This window comes from Cyprinodon tularosa, unplaced genomic scaffold (genome assembly GCF_016077235.1).
Source record: "Cyprinodon tularosa strain WSP-4 unplaced genomic scaffold, ASM1607723v1 ctg64, whole genome shotgun sequence".
Taxonomy (NCBI): Eukaryota; Metazoa; Chordata; class Actinopteri; order Cyprinodontiformes; family Cyprinodontidae; genus Cyprinodon; species Cyprinodon tularosa.
The window spans coordinates 1,192,939-1,215,089 of NW_024039385.1; the positions used below are offsets into that span (position 1 = coordinate 1,192,939).

At 37.3% G+C, this 22,151-nt stretch overlaps 3 protein-coding genes across 4 annotated transcripts in view; 2 read left to right on the forward strand and 1 right to left on the reverse strand.

Moving 5' to 3' along the window:
- vsnl1a (visinin-like 1a) overlaps nucleotides 1–5,362 on the forward strand; it is a 52,080-nt gene extending 46,718 nt beyond the window's left edge. The window contains exons 3-4 of the mRNA XM_038308554.1: nucleotides 1,050–1,265; nucleotides 3,410–5,362. Of these exons, the coding sequence (XP_038164482.1) occupies nucleotides 1,050–1,265; nucleotides 3,410–3,607 (414 nt within the window). The 3' untranslated portion in view covers nucleotides 3,608–5,362. The remainder of the gene's footprint in view (nucleotides 1–1,049; nucleotides 1,266–3,409) is intronic.
- Nucleotides 5,363–5,967: 605 nt separating this feature from the next.
- Nucleotides 5,968–8,913, reverse strand: sf3b6 (splicing factor 3b, subunit 6). The gene is made up of 4 exons (XM_038308555.1): nucleotides 8,769–8,913; nucleotides 7,055–7,173; nucleotides 6,572–6,710; nucleotides 5,968–6,441 (listed from the first exon to the last, which is right to left on the reverse strand). Exons 1-4 carry the CDS (start codon nucleotides 8,796–8,798, stop codon nucleotides 6,352–6,354), a joined length of 378 nt encoding a protein of 125 aa, XP_038164483.1. The 5' UTR covers nucleotides 8,799–8,913; the 3' UTR covers nucleotides 5,968–6,351.
- A 1,521-nt stretch (nucleotides 8,914–10,434) lies between these two features.
- tdrd6 (tudor domain containing 6) overlaps nucleotides 10,435–22,151 on the forward strand; it is a 31,899-nt gene continuing 20,182 nt past the window's right edge. For both annotated transcript variants that reach the window (XM_038308541.1, XM_038308540.1), the window contains exon 1: nucleotides 10,435–10,676. The gene's annotated coding sequence lies outside the window, so the exon portion shown is untranslated. The remainder of the gene's footprint in view (nucleotides 10,677–22,151) is intronic.

Genomic DNA, 22,151 nt, shown 5'->3' on the forward strand with positions numbered 1-22,151 from the left:
GAGTCGCTGTGGTTTCTCATGGCATCTGCTGCTTTTTTATTATTATTATGTATATATTATATATATATATATATATATATATATATATATATATATATATATATATATATATATATATATATATATATATATATATATATATATATATATATATATATATATATATATATATATATATAAAGTATATATGTTTTTTATTCTAATATATTTAATATAATTTATTTTCAGAAATTGGTATTTCTTACTGGGATTGGCTAAACCCAAACTTTGGTAGGCGGGCTCTAGCTGTAGTTTCATCCAATCAGCTGCAAAGGTTTTGCTTAATGTCATTCCTTCCCTGAATGGATTTGACAGAAGTAGTCCAACATTAATGGTGTTTCTTAATAATAATAAAAACTATACCTGAGTGGTTTCCAGGTTAAGTTTCTTCTCTACCAGTTTGTTCAGTTTTTTTCTTTAATACAGGCTATACCTCTTGACCTTGATTTATTTGCATCAGCCCTCTGTAGCAGGCTCGGTTAGATCATTGACTTTTTAATGGAGCGGTCGGGCAGGAGGTTGTGTGTAATGAATGGCTCAGCTTCACAGCGTTTGTAGTTAGCAGCCGATGATGAGCTGAGCCCAGCTAAAGTATTAACCTCTGAGGTTCACGGTGCTGACGTGCATCGATTACACCAACATCAGAACAAAGAGGACGATTTTCTCTGTCTTGATTTATAAAACAAGCTGATCATCATCAAATGAAATCAAAGTTTTACTGTATAAATATAGAAGAGCTGCTTTCAGTCTGGAGTCTGATTTGTCAGGAGATTGCTGCGTGTCTGACATCCGAATCAAAGGCTTATGGGAAAGGAAAGACACATTTACCCTCAGAGATCAATATAGACCCCACTGTGATGTAAACTCACCTTCATGAACCAACTTTGCTGTTATAGAGCATAGTGTGCCATTCAACACATGCATGCACCGTATTCTGCAGAATATTTTCATGCTAATGTGTGAAAGAGGAAGTAATCGATTCAATGTGTCTTAATCTCTTTTTCCACCAGTTCTTCCCTTACGGCGATGCATCTAAGTTCGCCCAACATGCCTTCAGGACCTTCGACAAGAACGGTGACGGCACCATCGACTTCAGAGAGTTCATCTGCGCCTTGTCCATCACATCACGGGGCAGCTTCGAGCAGAAGCTCAACTGGGCCTTCAACATGTATGACCTGGACGGAGACGGCAAAATAACGCGGGTGGAGATGCTGGAGATCATTGAGGTATCCGTACTAAAACTATTGCACAACAGAAAGTATTGTTTATTGATTTTTTTCTTAAACATACAACCCTTTTTAAATCAGCGGCGGTGCGATGGAGGAAACTGAACCAGAAAGCTGAACATCCACATCCTGTTTATGCACTGGGAACGTCAGCCTGCAGCTCACTGCTACAGGAAGTTAAAAGCAATAAGCAGCTTTGTTTAATATGAGGCAAAGACTCAGGAAATCTTTTATCAGATTCTGTTCATATTGATTGTTTTCTTTGATGAGGATGTTGTGATCATTTAGCTTTATGAGACACAAACTCCTGAGGAGGCTATCAGTGGATTGCTGATCAGATCCATACTGTGTGGACATGTGTTGTTGCAAAAAGATATCAACTATTCTCCACAGGCATTTCCAAACTACAGCCTTTCATCGACCACATGATGGCGCTCCATTTCTGAGATTGGAAACAGAGCCAAAAATATCTGTTTATGAAAAATGGTGGAATTCGAATTCATGGGCTGCATCATCCAAGGACTCGGTCCATCTGGACTGGATCCTTTAAAGTTTGTGAAAATAAGGAGACCAGAAGAGTAAATTCTGAACAAAGACTGCACTCATGAGAATAAAGAGTGGAATAAAGGTGACAACCACTGGGAGCGTGAACAAATAAAAGCCAGTGTAATAATACGAAAGGGGTAGAAAGATATAAGTTAATCTAAACAGTATATGTATAAAAAATATATCTGCAAAATCTCATATTCAACAACAAAAAATACTTAGTTAAGCATATTGTGTAAAATAGCAAATGAAAAATAAAAATCCTATCAGATTTAAGTCCCCATCCTGCAGATATATTAGAATCTGTCCTTAAATTACAGCCAAACCCATTTACACAGATAAAATCCTTTAGATAAATCAAATATTACTCGCCACATATCTGACTCACTAACCATTTAAAAAAATTATTTTCATTCATTTCAGAATGAACTATTCACTTACTTGTATTATATTAAACTGAACTTCCAATATTCACCACTGTTTAGCGCCAAGTACCATTTTCCTCTGATCATGGAGCAGGAGGCTTCCTTGGTCTCGCAATGAATCCTGGGATACCCAAGGCGAGATAGGATACACCGGACCTGTCCTTTAAATCAGGCAAAGAGAAGGACGCATTTGTAGGCCGCATAGTGAAGAGTCTTGGAATCCAACCAGATCTCAGCGCAGCGCTATGACGTAATCGGCCTACGAATCTGGCCTTCTGAGGACGCAGCCCATGAATTCAAATTCAGCCTTAATGACTCCAGCTTGTTCTTTCATGTCCAGAATAAAGTGACTCCCTCAACAAGGAGGGCAGAAGGGGAAAGCTAAAGATACAGCAATATTTATAGAAAGTTGAGTGGAAGCATAAAGGAAAAATCAATCCTCAATCATTTATTTAAATCTATTTTATGAAACATTTCTTCAGACATTTAGTTTTGGATTATGACCTGTAAGACAAAATTAGCAAAATTAAAAGAAATAAAGGCTTGGAATATTTACTATGTTTAATGAATCCATCCAATACATAAAGTTTCACTTTCTGAAGAAAAAAAAATACATTTAATTTTTCCACGAAACTTAAATTGTTTTGAATGTATCTGCAGCATTATTATTTTTCATCATTTCATTAAGTCAGGCACAAACACAGGATTTTCTAGAGACTAAGCCTTGAACCATCTACAATCATCAATTTTCTGTCACGCGTTATCCTAGCTGTGGTCGTGAGGGCTGCTGGTGCCTATAATCCAGCTGTTTACGGGCGAGAGGTGGGGAACACCCTGGACAGGTCGTCAGTCTATCGCAGGGCAAACAACACATTCACACTCGAGTAGAATTTAGAGAGCCTCCCACAGTCATGTTTTTGGACTGTGGGAGGAAGCTGGAGTACCTGGAGAGAACCCACGCACGCTCAGGGAGAACATGCAAACTCCATGCAGAAAGAAGACCCCAGGCCAAGAATCGAACCTAGAACCTTCTTGCTGCAAGCAGCAGTGCTACCCACTGCCTCACTGAGCAGCCCTCTGCACCCAGCAAATTAAAAAATAAAATTCATATATTTTGGTGCTTGTTGGTCCAGCTTTATGACTATTTTTTTTCTGTGTGTTTCCTCCTGATAGGCAATCTACAAGATGGTTGGCACAGTGATCATGATGAAAATGAACGAGGACGGCCTGACGCCCGAGCAGAGGGTGGACAAGATCTTCTCCAAGATGGATAAGAACAACGACGACCAGATCACGCTGGAGGAGTTCAAAGAGGCGGCCAAGAGCGACCCGTCCATCGTATTACTGCTGCAGTGTGACCTCCAGAAATAGGCCGGGACGCAGCAGAGAGCGCTCCACCAGCCACCACGGACTGCACAGAAAGAATTTCATGTTCCATTCAGTTTGCAGCTATTTCCACTGAAAAAAAAAGATAATAATAATATATGCTTGGACTACCTTTCAATGGATCTGCTTCTTGTGTTTGAAACACTCGTGTGCATGAGAATTTTATTTGCTATAAAAACATCTACACATGGTATTCAGCAGTGTGCGGGGGGGGGCACACTCAACGCCACACATCCAACACCTGCAAACACACACAACTCTACATATAAACAACTTACACAATCAATACATATATATGAAGAAATATAAATATGAAGATATATATTAAAATTATTTATAGACCAACTGCCAAAATGTGAAGTGTGCAAAGTACTTTCCTTTCAGTTTACCTCTACTGAAGCTTGCGCATCAGTGATGTGCTAACGTTGAACTTGCCGCTACTCTATTTATTGTTCCGATGCTAGCTGTGTGTGTTTTCACGATACCGTCAAAGCGAACCAAATTCCTACAACCATGTACCGTCCTTCGTAAAAACACTCCACCCGTCTTTTCTTATATTAGCTCTAAGCGGGGTGGATTAGCGTCCGCTCGACTTCTACCGCCGAAACGAGCCTGTTCTGTCCGTAAATACGATGTTATTCATTTGCATGCCTTTAGGTTCTGCCTTAAAAGTCTCGTTTCCTTTCGGTGATTGAAGACAGAAAGCCTTACAACGCAGTGACTCTCTAGGGAAAGCGTTTTTCTCTGAGCGGAGGGAAAATGAAGCAGCCTTATACGGGGCTGTGAGCTTTGCGATGGGTTGAGACGCTTTCCTTGGATTGCTTTACCTGTGGGAGCATGTTTCTGTGTAGATTAGCTGTGCTGTATGTTGAACTGAATCCCCCGCCCAACGCATTTAAAACGCGCTATTTCATTTCTAGTTGGCTGAAGCAGTGATGAAGACAGCGCCATTTTGGAAGAACCATAAAGAGTGCTACATTTGCAGATCTTTGAGGCAAACCCCATGAAAGAAAGTGATTTTAAATGGATGAGCTGAAGATAAATAGGGAAAAAAACTGTAATTCATAAAGAGCTTTTTTTTTTTATCAGGATTTTTCATTATGGTTGCATATCTTTGAAATAAATTTGGAGTGTTTGAGCGTGGAAGTTACCCAGAGATGAGGTTTCTGTGATGAGATTAGAGATTAGCAGTAGGTGTCATTCCATCACATGCTGTTAGCCCTTAAGGTAAAACCTAGCGTTTAGTAGGTTTATACAATTTGCCCTCCTCAGTCCCTCCATGTTTCTTTTAACAGTCAGTCCGATTTTTGTACGTTTTGTTTTACTCTCTTTAGTTTCACACTTTTCACAAAATAAAAAAAAATTAATTGATGTTGTACCGCCTAAAAAAGACGTGAATATCTGCCCTCCAATGTATTCCACACTTTAATTCTAGGGTCAACAGAAGAATGAAAGAGATTTGGCGAAAAGTGCAGCAAAAATAAAAAAAAAGTTGGTCCAGCGTCATTTCAGCAGTTGGGATTATCTCCTGTAAAATGACCACTCTAAAACTTTACATTAACACCTTCAGCTTCATGATTCTAACCACAACCCAGTGTCTGCTGTAAGGATACCAAACGGAAGAAATGTCAAAAGTGTAAAAAGATTTTTTGTAACATGTATTGTCTCCGTGACGACATGGCTGCACTACTCCCTGTGTTGTGATTTACTCTAATAAAATAAACTCTATGGGCTTCTGTCTGCTCTGATGACTCAACAAACCATTTTATCGACCAACTTCCAGGGTTCATATGCAGTTCTGGAAAAGCCTAGAAAATTTTTAGGTTTTCCATATTATTTCCATTTACCATTTTCTAAATAACAAAGCCTTGATAACGCTCAATATGCAGTAGTTTTCACTTGGATTTATTCATTTGGTCTGCATGATCTTTGATTCGTCACATCTTTAACACTTTACCCTCAGTATTTACCTGTTGAATTAAGAGCCATGCTATGAATAACACTAAACTCTTAACATTAAAAAGTGAAAATCTGAAAAAAGAAAATCAGTGATCTGTTGGTGCAAATGTTTTTAAGATTTACAGGTAGAGGTATCAAAACAATATATGTAGAAAATCATTTCTAAGAGCGGATGTACCGTTGACCCAAAATCAGCTTCTTTGAGCGTGTTCTCATTCACTCATGGAGATCACCATGGCGACTGCATCACAACCAACCAGATCAGGCAGATCGTTAAATGACCCACTAACCATATGCTATATACTGAATCTTTTGACCACCTGGGTTTATACAGAGGACAATATCTAAATGAGATTATATGAAGAGTGAAAATATGGAGACAGTACTTTTAGAAATGGTAGCATTTATTTTACAGAACAATTTGACTTTACATGAGAGGTTCATTTCCAGGATGCTTCTTCCCAGAATAAGGACTGGGATAAACAGAACTTTCTGCCAAACAGAATGGATCAAAACAAAAAGGTTTACATCACAAAAGTCTTTGAAGAGTTTGGCCTGTTTTTCTCTGACTTCAACTTAAAGAAGGCCAATTCTGGCTGACTCATATACTTAACAAAACAGAAAAAAATTAAAATAAAAAAAGCATAAAATGTCATCATAAACAACTATCAATTATTTAATCAAAACCATAAACGACTCCAACGATGTTGTTTTTTTTTTTTTTTTTTTTTTTACAAATAGAGAGTTAAAAGATAAAAACCTGACATAAACTACTTTGGGGGGTCTGTGTTGATCCCATATTTCTCTTTCAAAAGCTTCAGTTGCTCCTCTTTCTTCTTTGTGTCCATTTTCTGGAAGGCCTGCAAAACAACAATACAGAAAGTAAAATTTAATGCAGCAGATTATTTTATTCTTGTTTCAATCAAACACATGCCTTCGTTTGGGAAACAGACATTCTGAGTTTGTGCGTTCTGAGCTGCGAATACGTACTCTGTTTGCATTGTAGTAAAGCACCACCAGGTAACGATTGCAGACGTTGAAGCCTGACAGGTGGTCACAGGCATTTTTGGCATCAAAGATATCTTCATACACAACATAAGCTGTTCCTCTGGTTTCAGGTGTGTTCCCTCTGACAAGAAAAAAAACAGAAAAGACAAGCGGTGAACAGCAGATCGATCAACGCAGGTTCACTATTGTCTAAAGCTAAATTTTGATTATTATTTAAAAGCAAAGAACATCAAGCTCTAAACAACTGACATTATTTGTGTAATAAGTACACAGATAGATCTTTAAATACATTATTTTATTCCCAACTTAAATGCCTCAGAAAACCATTGAATCTTTCAACACAAGTCATTTCCGTACATTCTCAGAAATCCAACATGGCGCTAGAATTCGTTAATCGAATCGGAGCTTAGCAGTCGTCCTATCTAAACTACCCGACATTTAGGGATATTTTCAAGCTGAACTTACGTTCGGATCTGTCGTATTGGTCCATATTTCCCAAAGATATCGTACATCTCCTCAGCTGTAATCTTATAAGGAAGATTCCTGATGTAGAGGATTCTGTTCACCTCAGGAGGTAATCGGATCTGCAGAAAGAAGAAAACAAACGTAACAAATTACAGAGGATACAACAAAACTCAGAGAACCTGGGGTATCTCAGATTATTTATGTCTTCTAAGACCTCTTTTAGAACCTCTGATCAGTGTAACTCCACCATGTTTTCTTAACACTCAACAAGTTTCAATTCAAAACCTGTTGCTAGTGTAAGATGGCTCTAAGTTGGCAGATTTCAGTATCAATGACTTGTTTAAAACTACTCTCACTCTCAGGCATCTAGAAAAGAGGCAGGCGCTAATTATATTTATCGTGTTTGAGGCTTTCAAACAACAAATTAATCATGTAGGAAAGGGAGTTGTCAATTACTACATAAATTTAGATATTTAACCATCAAAAGAAATAAAATGACTTCTTTGGGGAGGGCTTCATTGGATACCAGAGGAACGAAGTACAACTGCTCTTTTTCAATCAACTTTTTTCTCACTTAGGTTTCATAACAGAAATAAAAATAATGTACATTACTTCCAAAAAAATTCAACCAGCCCCTCTGGAAGGTGACCCAAGACCCAATTTAAAGGGCAACAAAATTCAAGCTGTGAAAATTCTTGTACAACAACGTTTCACAACAATCAAAATATAAAAAAAAATCTACATGTTTGCAGGTTGCTGTGTTACAATCAGCTAGTTTATCAGTCAATAGTAGAAATCTAAGATTAAGAGTGATGAGCTGATCTCACCATGAGCTGTGCAAGCCCAGAAAGTGCAATAATGAAAAAAATAAAAAATACAATCCAGATTTTACACAATAAAATATATAAACAGAACAAATGTGATTAATGGATTTGATTGTTAGATCACCCAACTCCATTTGGGAGGTTGTTGAAAATCTTGGTTGTAAAACGGGTGTACATTATAATATCAGGTGCTAATGACTTTAAAAATCCACTCTGATTAAAACAGAAGATAATATATATTTTCACGAATAAGATTTTAAACTCTTTATAGTCAAAATATTATTATTGGTGTGGGTTGGTTTTCTATTGCAGTAGCGTAACGTATTTTTAAAATGTAAGGGGTTATAGTGACACTGTGAAGCATATCTGAAGTGTAGTATTTAATCTATTTTTTTGTAAACAGTAAAACTCCAGTATACTCTTGTTTGAGTAATCATATCAATGAGCATCACTTTTAATCCAACCGTTTGTGCCACTAGAAATATGACCACCCTAAAATACACATTACAAATCCAAAGTCTTCGCACACAATCACGTTTATGAGGATGTCAACATGAACAAGAATAGCAGTTTTAGCTTGCTTTTCTTGTGTTGCTACGTAAACAGTATGCTAATAATAACTCTCCCTGTTTGGGAGGACGTTGTGCCTCACAAACAAAAGAATTACCAGCATTCTATGATACTAAATAGTTAATACATAGTTTATTATCAAAGCACTGTACACAGAATATAAAATAAATAACTTTATGAGTTACTTCAAAGCGTAAAGTGGTTATTCTAAGACGCACCAGATAGCCAGCTAACAGCTAGCCGCATGCTAACCCGAACATTATGTTGTATTTGAAATTAATTCGTCCAATATTTATCGTCATTTATATACGTTAACTTACGTTAGCGCGTTTGGCTGCCTGCATAGCCATGATGACGGTTTAGTTTGATTACAAAACGTGAAGAAACAATAAGCACGCAGTGGCCTTTTCCAATCGCCGTCAAAATGGAAACAGTCGCCAGCTAGTGACAAACTTCCGGTTTAGAATTTACAGGTTAATAATGGCAGTGCTGCCCCCTCGTGGTGCACAGACGAAACACACATAACATAATTTATTTGAACAATCGAAAACTACAGTTAAATCATGTTTTTGCTTAGCACACCTTTCGATAAGAAAAATTATAATGACATAAAAATACGCAGATCATTTGTTTGTTGTGAATATTACATATTCTTTATAGAAAGCGTCTAAATTGTAAAACATTCAAAGTGTTTTAGGGATGTATATAATAATTACAGTGTTTCAGTATTTTATAAAGTCTGATCAAACCACCAGTGTGGTTTATCTGCACAGCAAAACAGCCTTAAACAAACCAACTCAGTGTTTGAAGACAAATGGCTCATGTGTTAGATTGATCATGAATTATTATTTAATATAACACAAACAAATAAAAATAAATAGCAAAATAACACTTTTAAGATAATATTTAATAAAAACATGATTTCTGTCATATCTTTTTTATTTACTTATGTTTAAATAAAAGTGAAAAGTAATAAAAATTTTTTTATCTCAATTGCAAGTTTAAAGACTTTGTTTCTTTTTTTTTTTTCTAAGTAAATAATCTCTGATATGTCCCAAAAAATCCACTGGATCACAATTTCTTGAAAAGCTGTTTAGCTGGGAATTTATTTCTGCAAAGGTCTACCAGGAACTGCTCTTAAGTGGCTTATGTTTGTCAAAATGTGCTTTAAATTGGGAAAAAAAAGTAGAAAAAGCTCATGATTACGTCATATTTTTATTCCATCAAATGTTTAAAAAGTTATATTATCACACATACAATATTTACCAAATTAAAAGTCTAATATGATCTTATAATATCAAATATTACTTGTAAAACTAATTATTGTATTATTTGATTAAATTAAGCTAATCAGAAATCATAAAATAAGAATTATTGCATCATATATATATATATTTTAGTTTATTTATTTAGAATATATATATCTATTATATTTGTTTCCAAAGGTATTCAATTTATATTTAGTTTTTAAAAAATCTACTCTTGTGGCAGAGATACTCTTGTATTTTTTTAATTAATATATTTAAAAATAATAAAATAAAAAAGAGATACTCTTGTATTTTTTAATAAATATATAAAAAAGATACTCTTGTATTTTTTAAATAAATATATTTTAAAATAATAAAATAAAAAAGAGCCTCTTGTATTTTTTTATATTTAATTTATTAAATTAATTTATTATATATTTAAAAATAATAATAAAATAAAAAAAGAGATACTCTTGTAAAGTTATTTTTTTTTAAACCAAAAATGAATTTATATATATATATATATATATATATATATATATATATATATATATATATATATATATATATATATATATATATATATATATATATATATATATATATATATATATATATATTTGATCAGTATCTCAAACCGAACGGTTATAAAACCAAATAGGCGCGTTTAATGAACTTTTATTGGCATTTCCGGGTCACGCAGTTAGGAAAAAAAAAAAAAGATCAAACCGTTGAGCACGCGGCAGCGCGGGTTCTTGCTAGCGATCCGTAGCTAACGGCTGTATGGAGTCAAGTTGTGTTAATTGAACTAAAATCTCGTTAAAGCAGCTAAAGTTTTCCTGTGAAAACAAAGAGCGAGTCAGGCGGGGAGACTGCGCGCTTGGATCGACGTTTGAAGCGAGAAAACGGCGGAAAGTTTGGGCGGTAGAGGAGAAGGTTGCTAGCAGCAGGTCTGGAGAGGAAACCTGAGGCGCCTTGCTGGTGAGTTACCGTCATGGCGCCTGTTCAAATAATAAGATAAATTTACAGGAAATAATAATATAATAATATGTCGGAGCAGCTAATTTACTATAAATGTCATTGCTACCGGGCTGACCGTTAATCACCTGACTGTTGTGTTAACGGTCGTTGCATTTGGCGACCTAGCTAAGCTGCTACTTTAATTATATCTATAAAACCATGATTATTGTTCACTAATTAATCCTAGTTCCATAAGAAATGTTTTTAATTTATACAAATGTCGATGTATGACAGGGCTGGGAGATTTAGAATAGAATTATTTCCCACTATGGGGAAATTCTGGAGTTAAAAAGCAAACAGATTATAGAAAATATGGTCACACAAATGTGGACCTTAGAAAAGTGTAAAAAACAACAACTAATGAGTAAAAAAAAGAAAATAATGTGTAACATTATATAACTGTGCAACTGGACAATAAATAACCAATATACAGCAATGGATATTTTTTACAGTAATGGATATTTGTCAATAGCAGCAACATCAGAGATGTGCAAAATGACAGCAGCATGTTATTTAATTGACTACGGTAGAAACTTTGCAAAATCAGCACCATTGTAACAACTTATTGATGTTGTTAGGAGCAGCAGCGGTGTTTATAAAGTCTTCCAGCTGCTGGGAGGAAGGATCTGTGATAACTCTCCCTGGTGCATTTAGGGAGCAGCAGTCTGTCACTGAAGGAGCTCTTCAGTTCTGCAGCTTCATGCATGGGGTGGGAGACATTCTCTAACAGAGATGTTAATATATTTAGGATCCTTTTGTTTCCCACCTCCTGCACTGAGTCCAGAGAGCATCCAATCACAGAGCTGGCCTTCCTGATCAGCTTATCCTGCCGCTTTCTCTCAGCTTAAAAATAAAACTTCCAAACCAATTAATTGACCTCCTCCCACCGTACATATAAATGATAGAAATATGCTCTCAACAACTATCTTTATAATATTTTTTCTGTAAGCTGACCTGAATTTAAAATGACACAAAATCCAAGAGTTGAAAAAAGTTGGCAGGCCTTACTGTAAAAAAAAAAAAAAAAAAAAAAAAAAAAAAAAAAAAAAAAAAGCAGCCAGTGGTTTTATACAGTGATCTCGTTTGCCACTTAGAAGTACAAAAACAAATGAACTTTTTTTTACTGTGAACCAAGGGTGTAACTTGGTGATGAATGTTGGTGGGGAGGCTCTAAGGGTGGTGGCAGTTACATGACCTGAACAATTTCATTGAGATTTATTGAATGCTTTCCTTTGCTGAGTTGTAATTTAAGGGCTGCTTGTAACTCTCACAACCCAATCCGTTCCCTCGGCTCATTTATGCATGCACAACCAGATATGCTGGAGGTTTCTTCCTGTTAAAAGGGAGTTTTTCCTCTCCACTGTCGCTACAAGCATGCTTAGTGTGAGGGATTGCATTCAAGTCAATGAGTCGATGCAATCAACTGATTTTCCTAAAATGGAAAACTTAATCATGAATCGATTTGACTGTAGGATCTGGTGAACTGTAAAGTGCCTTGAGATGACGTGTTTTGAATTGGCGCTAAATAAACGGAATTAACTTGAATTAGATATACATCCGGTTTTCCAAAACCAATTTAATTATGGTATAAAAATTACTTATTTATGTCCTTAACGTACTAAAGAATGCTATTACATTTCTTTAAAAAATTTTTTTGACTTTTCTGAGACAATTTTTAAAGCTTTTTACATTTTCTCTGTTAAACTGCTTGTCTGACATCATCATCGGACATGCTCAGAGTAGTCTGGCAAAATATAATAATTAGGGGTGTAAATCACATCCATCATAGCGATTCGATTCAGTATCGATTTCCTGACCCAACGATTCGATTATTTTTGATACTCAAGAATACACCACGATTCGATTCGATTAAACGATTAATCGGTTAATTTTTTTTTATTATAATTTTTTTACACCTTACAGGCTAAACAAAGTTTCAAGTTTGAAATAAATCAATGAAAGCTGTAATATCGTTATGCATTTTTTTTTAGAAACAACAGCAAATAACAGAAGTAGAAAAGTTTCATCAAAAAATACTGCACATAATCAGTGCAATGAGTTCAATGCAATACCTCGGCTCCAGAGTGTCGACGTCCCCGCCCCCTTGAGAGACGCTCCGCTGCTCCTCTCCCAAATTGTAACTGACTGCAAATAGTGCCGCAGAGGCCGGCTTGTTTTGTTTTTATGACCGAAATTGCGGAAAACAACTCGTGAAGTTTGACCCGCTAGAAGAGCGAGGTGAGCGAGAACGCTGGGACCCTTTTTCCACCTGGATCTCCGCTCTTTTTGGCCCTCATGTCCCTCCATCGGCAGACTAAACTCGCCCCCACTTCCTCGCCGCCTCGGCCGTATCTAGACCCACAGTGTGTAGCTCAGACCACGCTTCAATATTGAGCATAATTTAAAAATGTCTGTGTCAAGCTTACTGCAACACACTGCTGTAAGAGTATAACCAGGAAGCGAGGTAGGAGGGCAAAATAGGTTTAGCACCACCGCAGCACGGGAGGGAGAATTACGCCCAGGAGCAAATGGATAAAAATAGAACAGAGGAAAAAAAAAACATGAATCGATTAACTTGCGGACATGTCAATTCATCGGATCGTCGGCTGTTGGATCGATGCATCGATACAAAACGATTATTATTTACACCCCTAATATTAATATTAAATAATAATAATAAATAATAATGTAAAATTTATTTTTTCATTCTGTAGGTTATGCAATATATATGGTATGGTTAAAAAAGGACAACATTAAGCTCAGACTAGAGTTTAAATCCAAAGCTGAAAAAGTTAGCTCACGTAAGTAGCGTAGGATGCCATTTCCATGGCAGATCGGGCACGGACGGGAGATAAAGCAGGATTTGAAGGCATTTTATTTTTCAGGAAAAATACGTTATTAACCTTATACACATTATAGTTTATTCTACTTACTCTGCTTTGGGAGGGAAAGACATAATCTAGGTATCTTTTACTGAATTAAATCATGGGTGACCCGGGTGTATATCTGGTTGGGCATCCGCAAATGAGCTGATGGTACAGATCGTGCTTCCATGACGGATTGGGTAGTGACACTGCATCCTCCAAAGGCCAGATTCCTGGCTGAGTATATCATAGCGCAGCACCGAGGCCTTTTCAGACTGGATGACTTCTTGGTTGTGTTTGATTGTCCAAGGACCCGGTGTACCTGAGCCGGATCCTTCAAAGTCAGGGAAAATAAGGAGGCCAGAAGAGTTTGGCTATCGATTCAAACTAGAGATGTCCCGATTTAGGTGTTTGCACTTCCGATCCGATACCGATACTGGCCGATACCAGCCTATCCAAGCATGTTTTTAAGTTTAAGTTAAAGTATTTAGCCTTAGTTGTAAGACTCATGTTGAAAAAGGTTTTAGTACTCTTGCTAACATCTACCCAGCTGAACTGGTGAGATTGAATAAAACACAATGATTGGTAACAACAAGCTTAACTGTTTATTAAGAGATAAACACAAACTGGACAAAATTATGAATAGCAATCTGAAATTGCACAGTGAACAGTAAAACCGTAAACAGTTAAAGTATTACTGTAAGTTTCAATAAAAAAGCAAAACAGACAAGAGTGGAAAATAGTCTATCAACTTAGAATCAGGACTCTACTCTTGAAAAAAGACACTCCTTAAAAAAAAAACAGTGCAAATAATAGTGAACGATTACACAAAAATGCCTTATACTCCCAATCTCCTCACACACACTCCCTTTAACTGTTTGCCCTGACTGCTGTCCAAGCATGATGGGGAGATTCTTTTTTACAAAGATGAGCATTTCAAGATTCTCTGGTGTCAGCCTGCTCCTGTGTTCATCAATGTTGAGTGAGACTGCGCTAAAAAGCCTTTTGCTTTCAACGCTGGTGCAGGGAGCACTGAGAAACTTGGCTGCTGTTGCTGCCAGGGTGGGTAGTCGAGCCTGATTTTCTCTCCAGTAGTTAAAAGGATTGTTCTTACTAGGGATGCATGATATAATCGGCCCCCTATCGGTATCGGCCTGTATCGGCCTTAAAACTGAATATCGGACATCGGCCACCGATATTTGATCAGCTTCTGAGTTTCTAAAGTCTAAAAAAAAAAAAATACTACTACTTCTTCCTCAAAAACTTCTTTTTTACAGACTTAAAAACTTCTAAAGACGAGGGAAAAAATATTGATACATTAAAATATCCCAATATCTTCATATGCTGATATATTGCCATTTAAAAACACCATATCAATCTCTATTACTAATGAAATGTTGCTATATGTCATCGTTATGCTGCGAAATCCCCCCAAATTCCTCAAATTTTGCCATATTTTTATATGTTGATATATTGACGCGGTATCGATCTATTTTACTAACAAAATCTCACAAGAATTTGCAAAATATCACGAGAGTTTGTAACAGAACGATTAAATTTCATGAGATTTTGAAAGTAAAATAGATCGATACGCGTTTTTAAAAATCAATTTGATATCACCATATGAAAATATATTTGAGTATATTATTTTTCAAAGTGTCAGAAATGGATAACAAAACTGCTATTTTCAATGACTACTTATTTTTGTCCAGCTTTAACATCGGTATCGATATCGGTAATCGGCTACATGAGTTTTAAAATGTCGGCATATCGGATATCGGCCAAAATCCCAATATCGTGCATCCCTAGTTCTTACGCCCAAGTGGAGGCTCACTGAGGTAGCTCTCCAACTGAAACAGTGCCCCTGGGGTGATCTGCTGCTCAGACGGACTTGCTGTGTAGTTCTCTTGCAGTATCTCGTCAAAGTAGCAGCCCAGGCTGCTGGTTGAGCTTCCAGCCTCCATTCCTGGTGGTTGCTTTGCTGTCTCAGCTTCAGCCACACCTTCTCTAGAGGGCATGGTCTTCAGCTCTTGTTCCATTTTCATCACCTCTACTTTTACTGCCTCCTTTGCCTGATCCAGGTTGGTAGCAGTGAAGAACCTTAACATTTGGATAAAATGTAATAAAGATGTATCAATTATTTTATATTGTTTCAGCCAGTGTCCACATATTAATGTTAAATGAAAACAAGTAACATACAAAATAGATCACATAGATCAGATAGCTGAACAATAATAATAATAATAATAATAATCAGCAGTCGAGTTGTAAAAAAAGAATGGGGACGATCGATATTTTTTTTTTTTTTTTTTTTTTTTTGGAAAGAATCCATAGCCTAATTAATATATTCTATTAACCTAAAGCACTATGCCTGGTCTGGTTGTTCCATGTCAGGTACGCCGGTCATTGAGCTTTACCAAGGCACCTTACAGTAGAACTGCAGTCCGTCCCCATGTCTATCACTTGCCCTACATAGATAGGGACTAATTTCCCACTGAGCTCAGCTTCATAGTCATAGTGGGACACTTTATTGATTTTACAGTGGAGAATCTTTTATTTAGAAATAAATGACAACTGTAGAGAAAAATATTTTTATTGTACTATAGCTTGTAACTCACTCAAATAATAATCATAATAATAATAAAACTAATAATAATACTATTATTAATAATAATAATAATATAATAATAATAATAATAAATATTAATCACTTGCTTGTCTTTGTAGCGTGGATCCAGCATTGTTGCCACGGCATAGAGGGGTTCAGTTTCCACGTAGTCAAAACGTGTGTGCACAGCATCCAGTAAGGTAGCCTTCATGGTTTGAAGCCCTCGGTGTTCTTCGCTCTCACTGTCCAGAAAGCGTGTCAGGACACGGACAGATGGGATGACATCTGCTGCTGTGGCAGAGGCAGCACTGACCTCCGCAGTCATCTCTTGGAAGGGTTTAAGGACTGTTGCCGTTTTCTCTAGCAGCGACCACTGGTTGCCTGTTAATGTGGCTGGCAGATTGCTGTCGCTATCCGATGCATAGGCCTGCAGTGCCCACTTACAATGCACTAGGTTGTCAATCATCATCTTTATACTGCTCCATCTGGTCTTGACATCTTGTTGCAAACGCTTCGGTTCAACGTAGGGCTGGGCGATATAGAAAAAAAGCTTATTGATAAAAAAAAATGCATATTAATCGATATCGATAATTATTGAAAAGATTTTAAACCATATTTTATGTGCAGCTCTGCCTGGACATGTTATGATATTGCTAAATGATTTAATTTTATTAGAGAACACAAACACAGACTTCCAATTAAATCCTTATTTAACCAACTTTTTTTAACCATAACAGAATTGTTTTAATGAAAACTAACTTAATAGACCTGAGTTATGTTATTAAATACTGACAAAGAATAAACTAAAGTGACCAGAAGTGACCAAAATAAATATAACAAATAAATAAATGGACCCCCCGCCCCCGCCGCATTCTTCTAAGCTTAGTTTCCTGCATTAACCTGAGTTATTACTTTGAAGTTGCTGGCCCCTCAGCATTTTTCTCTCAATTGTTAGAACTACGTGGGAAACTGCCCAGAACAGAATATATATATATATATATATATATATATATATATATATATATATATATATATATATATATATATATATATATATATATTAGGGCTGCAACAACGAATCGATAAAAATCGACTTTTAAAAGCGTTGGCAACGAATTTAATCATCGATTAGTTGTGTCGCGCGATTAATGCGTCATCCGCCGCCGCCGTCATCCGGGGGAAGAAAAAAAAATATGGCGGAGCAAGTCAGCGCCGCAGTTGCAGTGTTGTCAACTCAGCGACTTTTCAGACCCCTCCAGCGACTATTTTTCAAAAAAGCGACTAGCGACAAATCTGGCGACTTTTTACGGTGTCACTGGCGGCTTTTGCCTGCCGTGGGGCGCCTCCCCCATCCCAACGCCTTTCTCCCTCTCCCACAGGAATCCCTCTCAGCACGGCAGTCAGAGCCGCAGGATTTTAGTGAGGAGTTTACCCTCAGCGTCCAGACTGCAAATGAAGCGCGCATGCGCCGGGATTGACGGCGCAAATTGATCACAATAATTGAAATAGCCTGCGCTTTGTAAAGTGAAAAAAGTCGTAACATGCAACTTTTGTAAAAACAAATGAACATGGCGCGGAAGCACCACTGTTATGACGCAGCACCTGAAAAGAAAACACGTTGGAGCCTTCAATGGCAGTGAAGAGAGCTGATCAGCAGGATGAGTAACCATGTTTGTTTCATTTTAAAGAGGGGAAACGTAACGTTAGTTTCTCAGGTAGCTCATCTGATGCTTTCCTTACCTTGTTAGTAGGTTACAGACAGTGATAAGGTTGGCTACTTATTTTACTTTTAATTTCATTTAAATTTGTTTAAGCAGCGTTTATATTTTCTTTATAAATAAATTAACTTGCAAATTATGAGGGCAAGGCTTTTAAAGTTTAAATCTTCTGGCAAAGATAAAGAAAAGAAGATCCTGCAATTTATGGAAGTAAAGCAGAACAAAATCCAGCAAGATCAGTAATATGTCAATTAATTATCTGCCACATTCCCATGTAAATACCTGTCTTTGGAGGATGTGTTTTTTAGCACCCCTAGTTCTCTCATTTTTATTCCAAATACAATTTATAATTTGAATCACAGGGCTATTTTTATCTCTATGGTTAAGTATTTTCTCAAGTAGCAACTTTAACTGCTATACTTTCCTGTCTTAAAAGGCAGAACTCTTCTAGTCTAAAAAAACTCATTTGTTGAAATGGGGGGACCTATTGTTTGAACCTCTTAGGGGCTTTAAAAAACAAAAATGCCTGTCTTTTTGCGCTTTATGAAACAAAGTAGCCTATATTTTGTGGATGTACAGCTACATTTCTCATGTAAGTTTGCAAAGTTTTTACACAAACATTTATTTTTCATATTGCACCAGTAATGTTAATGAGCAACCTGTACTTGTGTGCTTGTTTGTTCTGTCTAAAATTTTTATTTTGGAATAAAGAGGTTAATATAAATTTTTTTTTATGTCCGATTCATCGATTAATCGAAAAAATAATCGGCCGATTCATCGATTTTTAAAATAATCGTTAGTTGCAGCCCTAATATATATATATATATTTGCCCGAAATTCCCGGCGATGCAGAGCCGGGTGTGAGCGGCTGAGATGATTAAAAAAAAGTTGGTTGTGTTATAAGACACATTTTACAGATGACTGGTTTGTTTTTTGTCCGACTTGCCATGACCGAAATACTGCCAAACTGGCGAACTACAAAAACCCTTCTTTGGAACAATTTCCTCCGCCTCTCCTTCATGTGCTCTGTGTTGTGGTTTGAGAGGGCGGCGCTTTGTGACGGCATGCCTGGGTCCGCGATTGTGATTGGTTGGGAGGAAGTAGTGACTAGCATAAACCTACATGCTACGCTATAATGAGAAGGAAGGAAAACTGCGTTTCTTTATCGAACTTTTATCGACGCTCTTTTTTTCTATTGCGACACACGTCTATCGTTCGATATATATTGTTATTGAATTATCGCCCAGCCCTAGTTCAATGTTCATCTCTTCCTCAACATCCTCGAGTTCCGAGTATGCCTTGGGGGAGTGCTTGAAGTGGGTTACTATTTTTCTCCCGTTAGCGATGGCATCGCTTACAGCTCGCTGTGCAAATAGACCGTGTTGGACAACCAGCTGTAAAGTGTGCGCAAAACATCCCAGGCTGGGCACACCGAGCTGATCCATTGCTTTTTTCATGTTGGCCGCATTGTCCCTTAAAACTACATGGACCCTCTTTTTATCAATCTTCTAAGCCAGTAACATATGTTCCATAGCGTCTGTAATGGCATTCGCTGTGTGTGAGCCTCTAAACTCACGCGCATTTAAAACCGCTCTTTTGGGGTTGAAGTCTGGCCCAATCCAGTGTGCAGTTAAACTTAATAAAGATAAAGGACGGTGAGCACAGCTCCATATGTCGGTTGTGAAACTAAGCGCTGTTGCAATCTCTACTTGTTTTTCAATATAACTTCGAACGTCTTTGTGAATCTGGGGGATAGTTTTCTCGAGGATGTAATGACCGCTGGGCATGTTGTATCATGGTTCCAGGTGTTGGATGGTGCGTCTAAAGCCCACTTTACTGACGAGAGATAACGGCTCGTCATCCAGAATTATTTCCTCAGCAATGACTCTTGTTATCCCTTGGGCTTTAGCACTATTAAGTGGCAGCATATCACGCTTCCCAAATGTTTCTGCAAGAGTTAGTTGTGTAGGACCTTTCTTTTTCTTGTCGTCTGTTTTTTTTAGAAACTCTTGATGCTCTTTATGATGATATTTCGCTAGATGGTTGATCAGATTTGTTGTGTATCACAGCCTTACCACCACGCTTGATTCTAATGTGGCATGTTTTACACTCCACCTCATCATCTTTTTCATCGTGCAGGATAAAATAATCCCCCACGGCTGACATTTTCCCCGCTATCTTCCAATTCACCTGTTTTAATGGTTAGGCCGGGACACAGACCCAAAAAGACCTGTGGGTGTGTTGAAGGTGTTCTGGAAAATGCGGACCGGATTCGGGGAACACTAGCGCAAAATAGTGGAATGGATCGTTTCAATCGGCGTAGCTGGAAAATACGGACTGGATAAAAAAAAAAAAAACTGGATTGGCAGTCTGGATAGGCATTTTTACATGCTTTGCCGATACGCATTTTTTTGCCAATATCGGCTTCCTATACGTGGATCGGATCAGGACAAGCCTAGACCGGACAAGCTACAAAGTCTATGTGCGCGATTACCAGTGGTACTCTGAGTGGATGATGAAGACGGGTCTGACTGTGGTGCGGCGGCAGCAGCAGGAGGAGTCATTTCAACCCGGAGACAGACGAAGGTACTGCATTTGGCCTTTATTTGATGCACAATAGTAATGTGCTTGGCCATTGAGGTTGTGTTCCCCCCTTTAAAAGAGATGATTTTGCAACATAAGTTGATAGAACCGGGTTTCGATCCCCATCCCTACTCATGTCCCTCTGTTGTCGGATTAAACTCGCCCCCACTTCCTCACCGCCTCGGCCGTATCTAGACCCACAGTGTCTAGCACAGACCACGCTTCAATATTGAGCATAATTTAAAAATGTCTTTGTCAAGCTTACTGCAACACACTGCTGCAGGAGTATAACAAGGAAGCGAGGTAGGAGGGCAAAATAGGTTTAGCGCCACCGCAGCACGGGAGGGAGAATTACGCCCAGGAGCAAATGGATAAAAATAGACCAGAGAAAAAAAAAACATGAATTGATTATCTTGCGGATGTGTCGATGCATCGGATCGTCGGCTATTGGATCGATACAAATATATTATTTACACCCCTAGCTCATACGCAACTAGATACCAAATTCCGGTACAGAACGGTTCGTGACAATGTGGCCGACAAATGCAGCCTTCTTTTTGCCCGTTTTAAAAGACGGGTATCATACGTAGCCTTGGTTATCCTAAGATTCATTGCGAGGGCAAGCCGGCTGCTCTGTGACCAGTGGAAAAAGGTACATGTCGCTGAACAGTGGTGAATATTGTAAGTGCAATTGAATACAACACAAGTATGTGAATAGTTCTGTCTGAAATTTATGAAAATATTTTTTTAATAGTTATCAGGTCAGATTATTTGGTGGATAATGTTTGGTTTATAGAAAGTTTTTATCTGTCCCTGTGCAAATGTCTGTTTGATATTGAAGCACAGATTGCAATATAATTATGATATTCGCGATGTTCGTAATCCTGCCGAAGCTCCTAAAAATTATTTTTAGCATCCAGAACAGTAGTGAGAAGTTCGGCATCCATTCTTTGCCTGGTTTTATGTTTCAACTGTTATGGGTGCTAGGCTACAGAGTTAGGGTGGTGGAAGCCAGAGAAGGCTCGACTTGTTTGAATCCATAGCCAAAACTCTTCTTGCCTCTTTATTTTCACACTCCCCCAGGGAGCAGCCTCTGAAATTGAACACACCCTTAGTGTTGAGAATACAAGAGTACCACAATAGTCTATTTATATTTATATACAGTTATACCTTTTAGTTCATTATTTATAAAAAAATTATAAACCAAAAATATCAACATTTAAAAAAATGACTAACAGCTGATACTAGGGATGCACGATATTGGGATTTTGGCAGATATGCCGATAACTCATGTAGCCGATAACCAATATTGATACAGATTTTAAAGCTGGACAAAAATAAGTAGTCATTGAAAATAGCAGTTTTATTAACCATTTCTGTCACTTTGAAAAATAATATACTCAAATATATTTTCATATGCTGATATCAAATAGATTTTTAAAAACGCTCTAATCGATCTATTTTACTTTCAAAATATCGCGAAATTTCATCGTTCTGTTACAAACTCTCGTGATATTTTGCAAATTCTTGTGAGATTTTGTTAGTAAAATAGATAGATACCGCGTCAATATATCAACATATAAAAATATGGCAACATTTCGTGAATTTTCGGGGAATTTCGTAGCATAACGATGACATATAGCAATATTTCATTAGTAAAAGA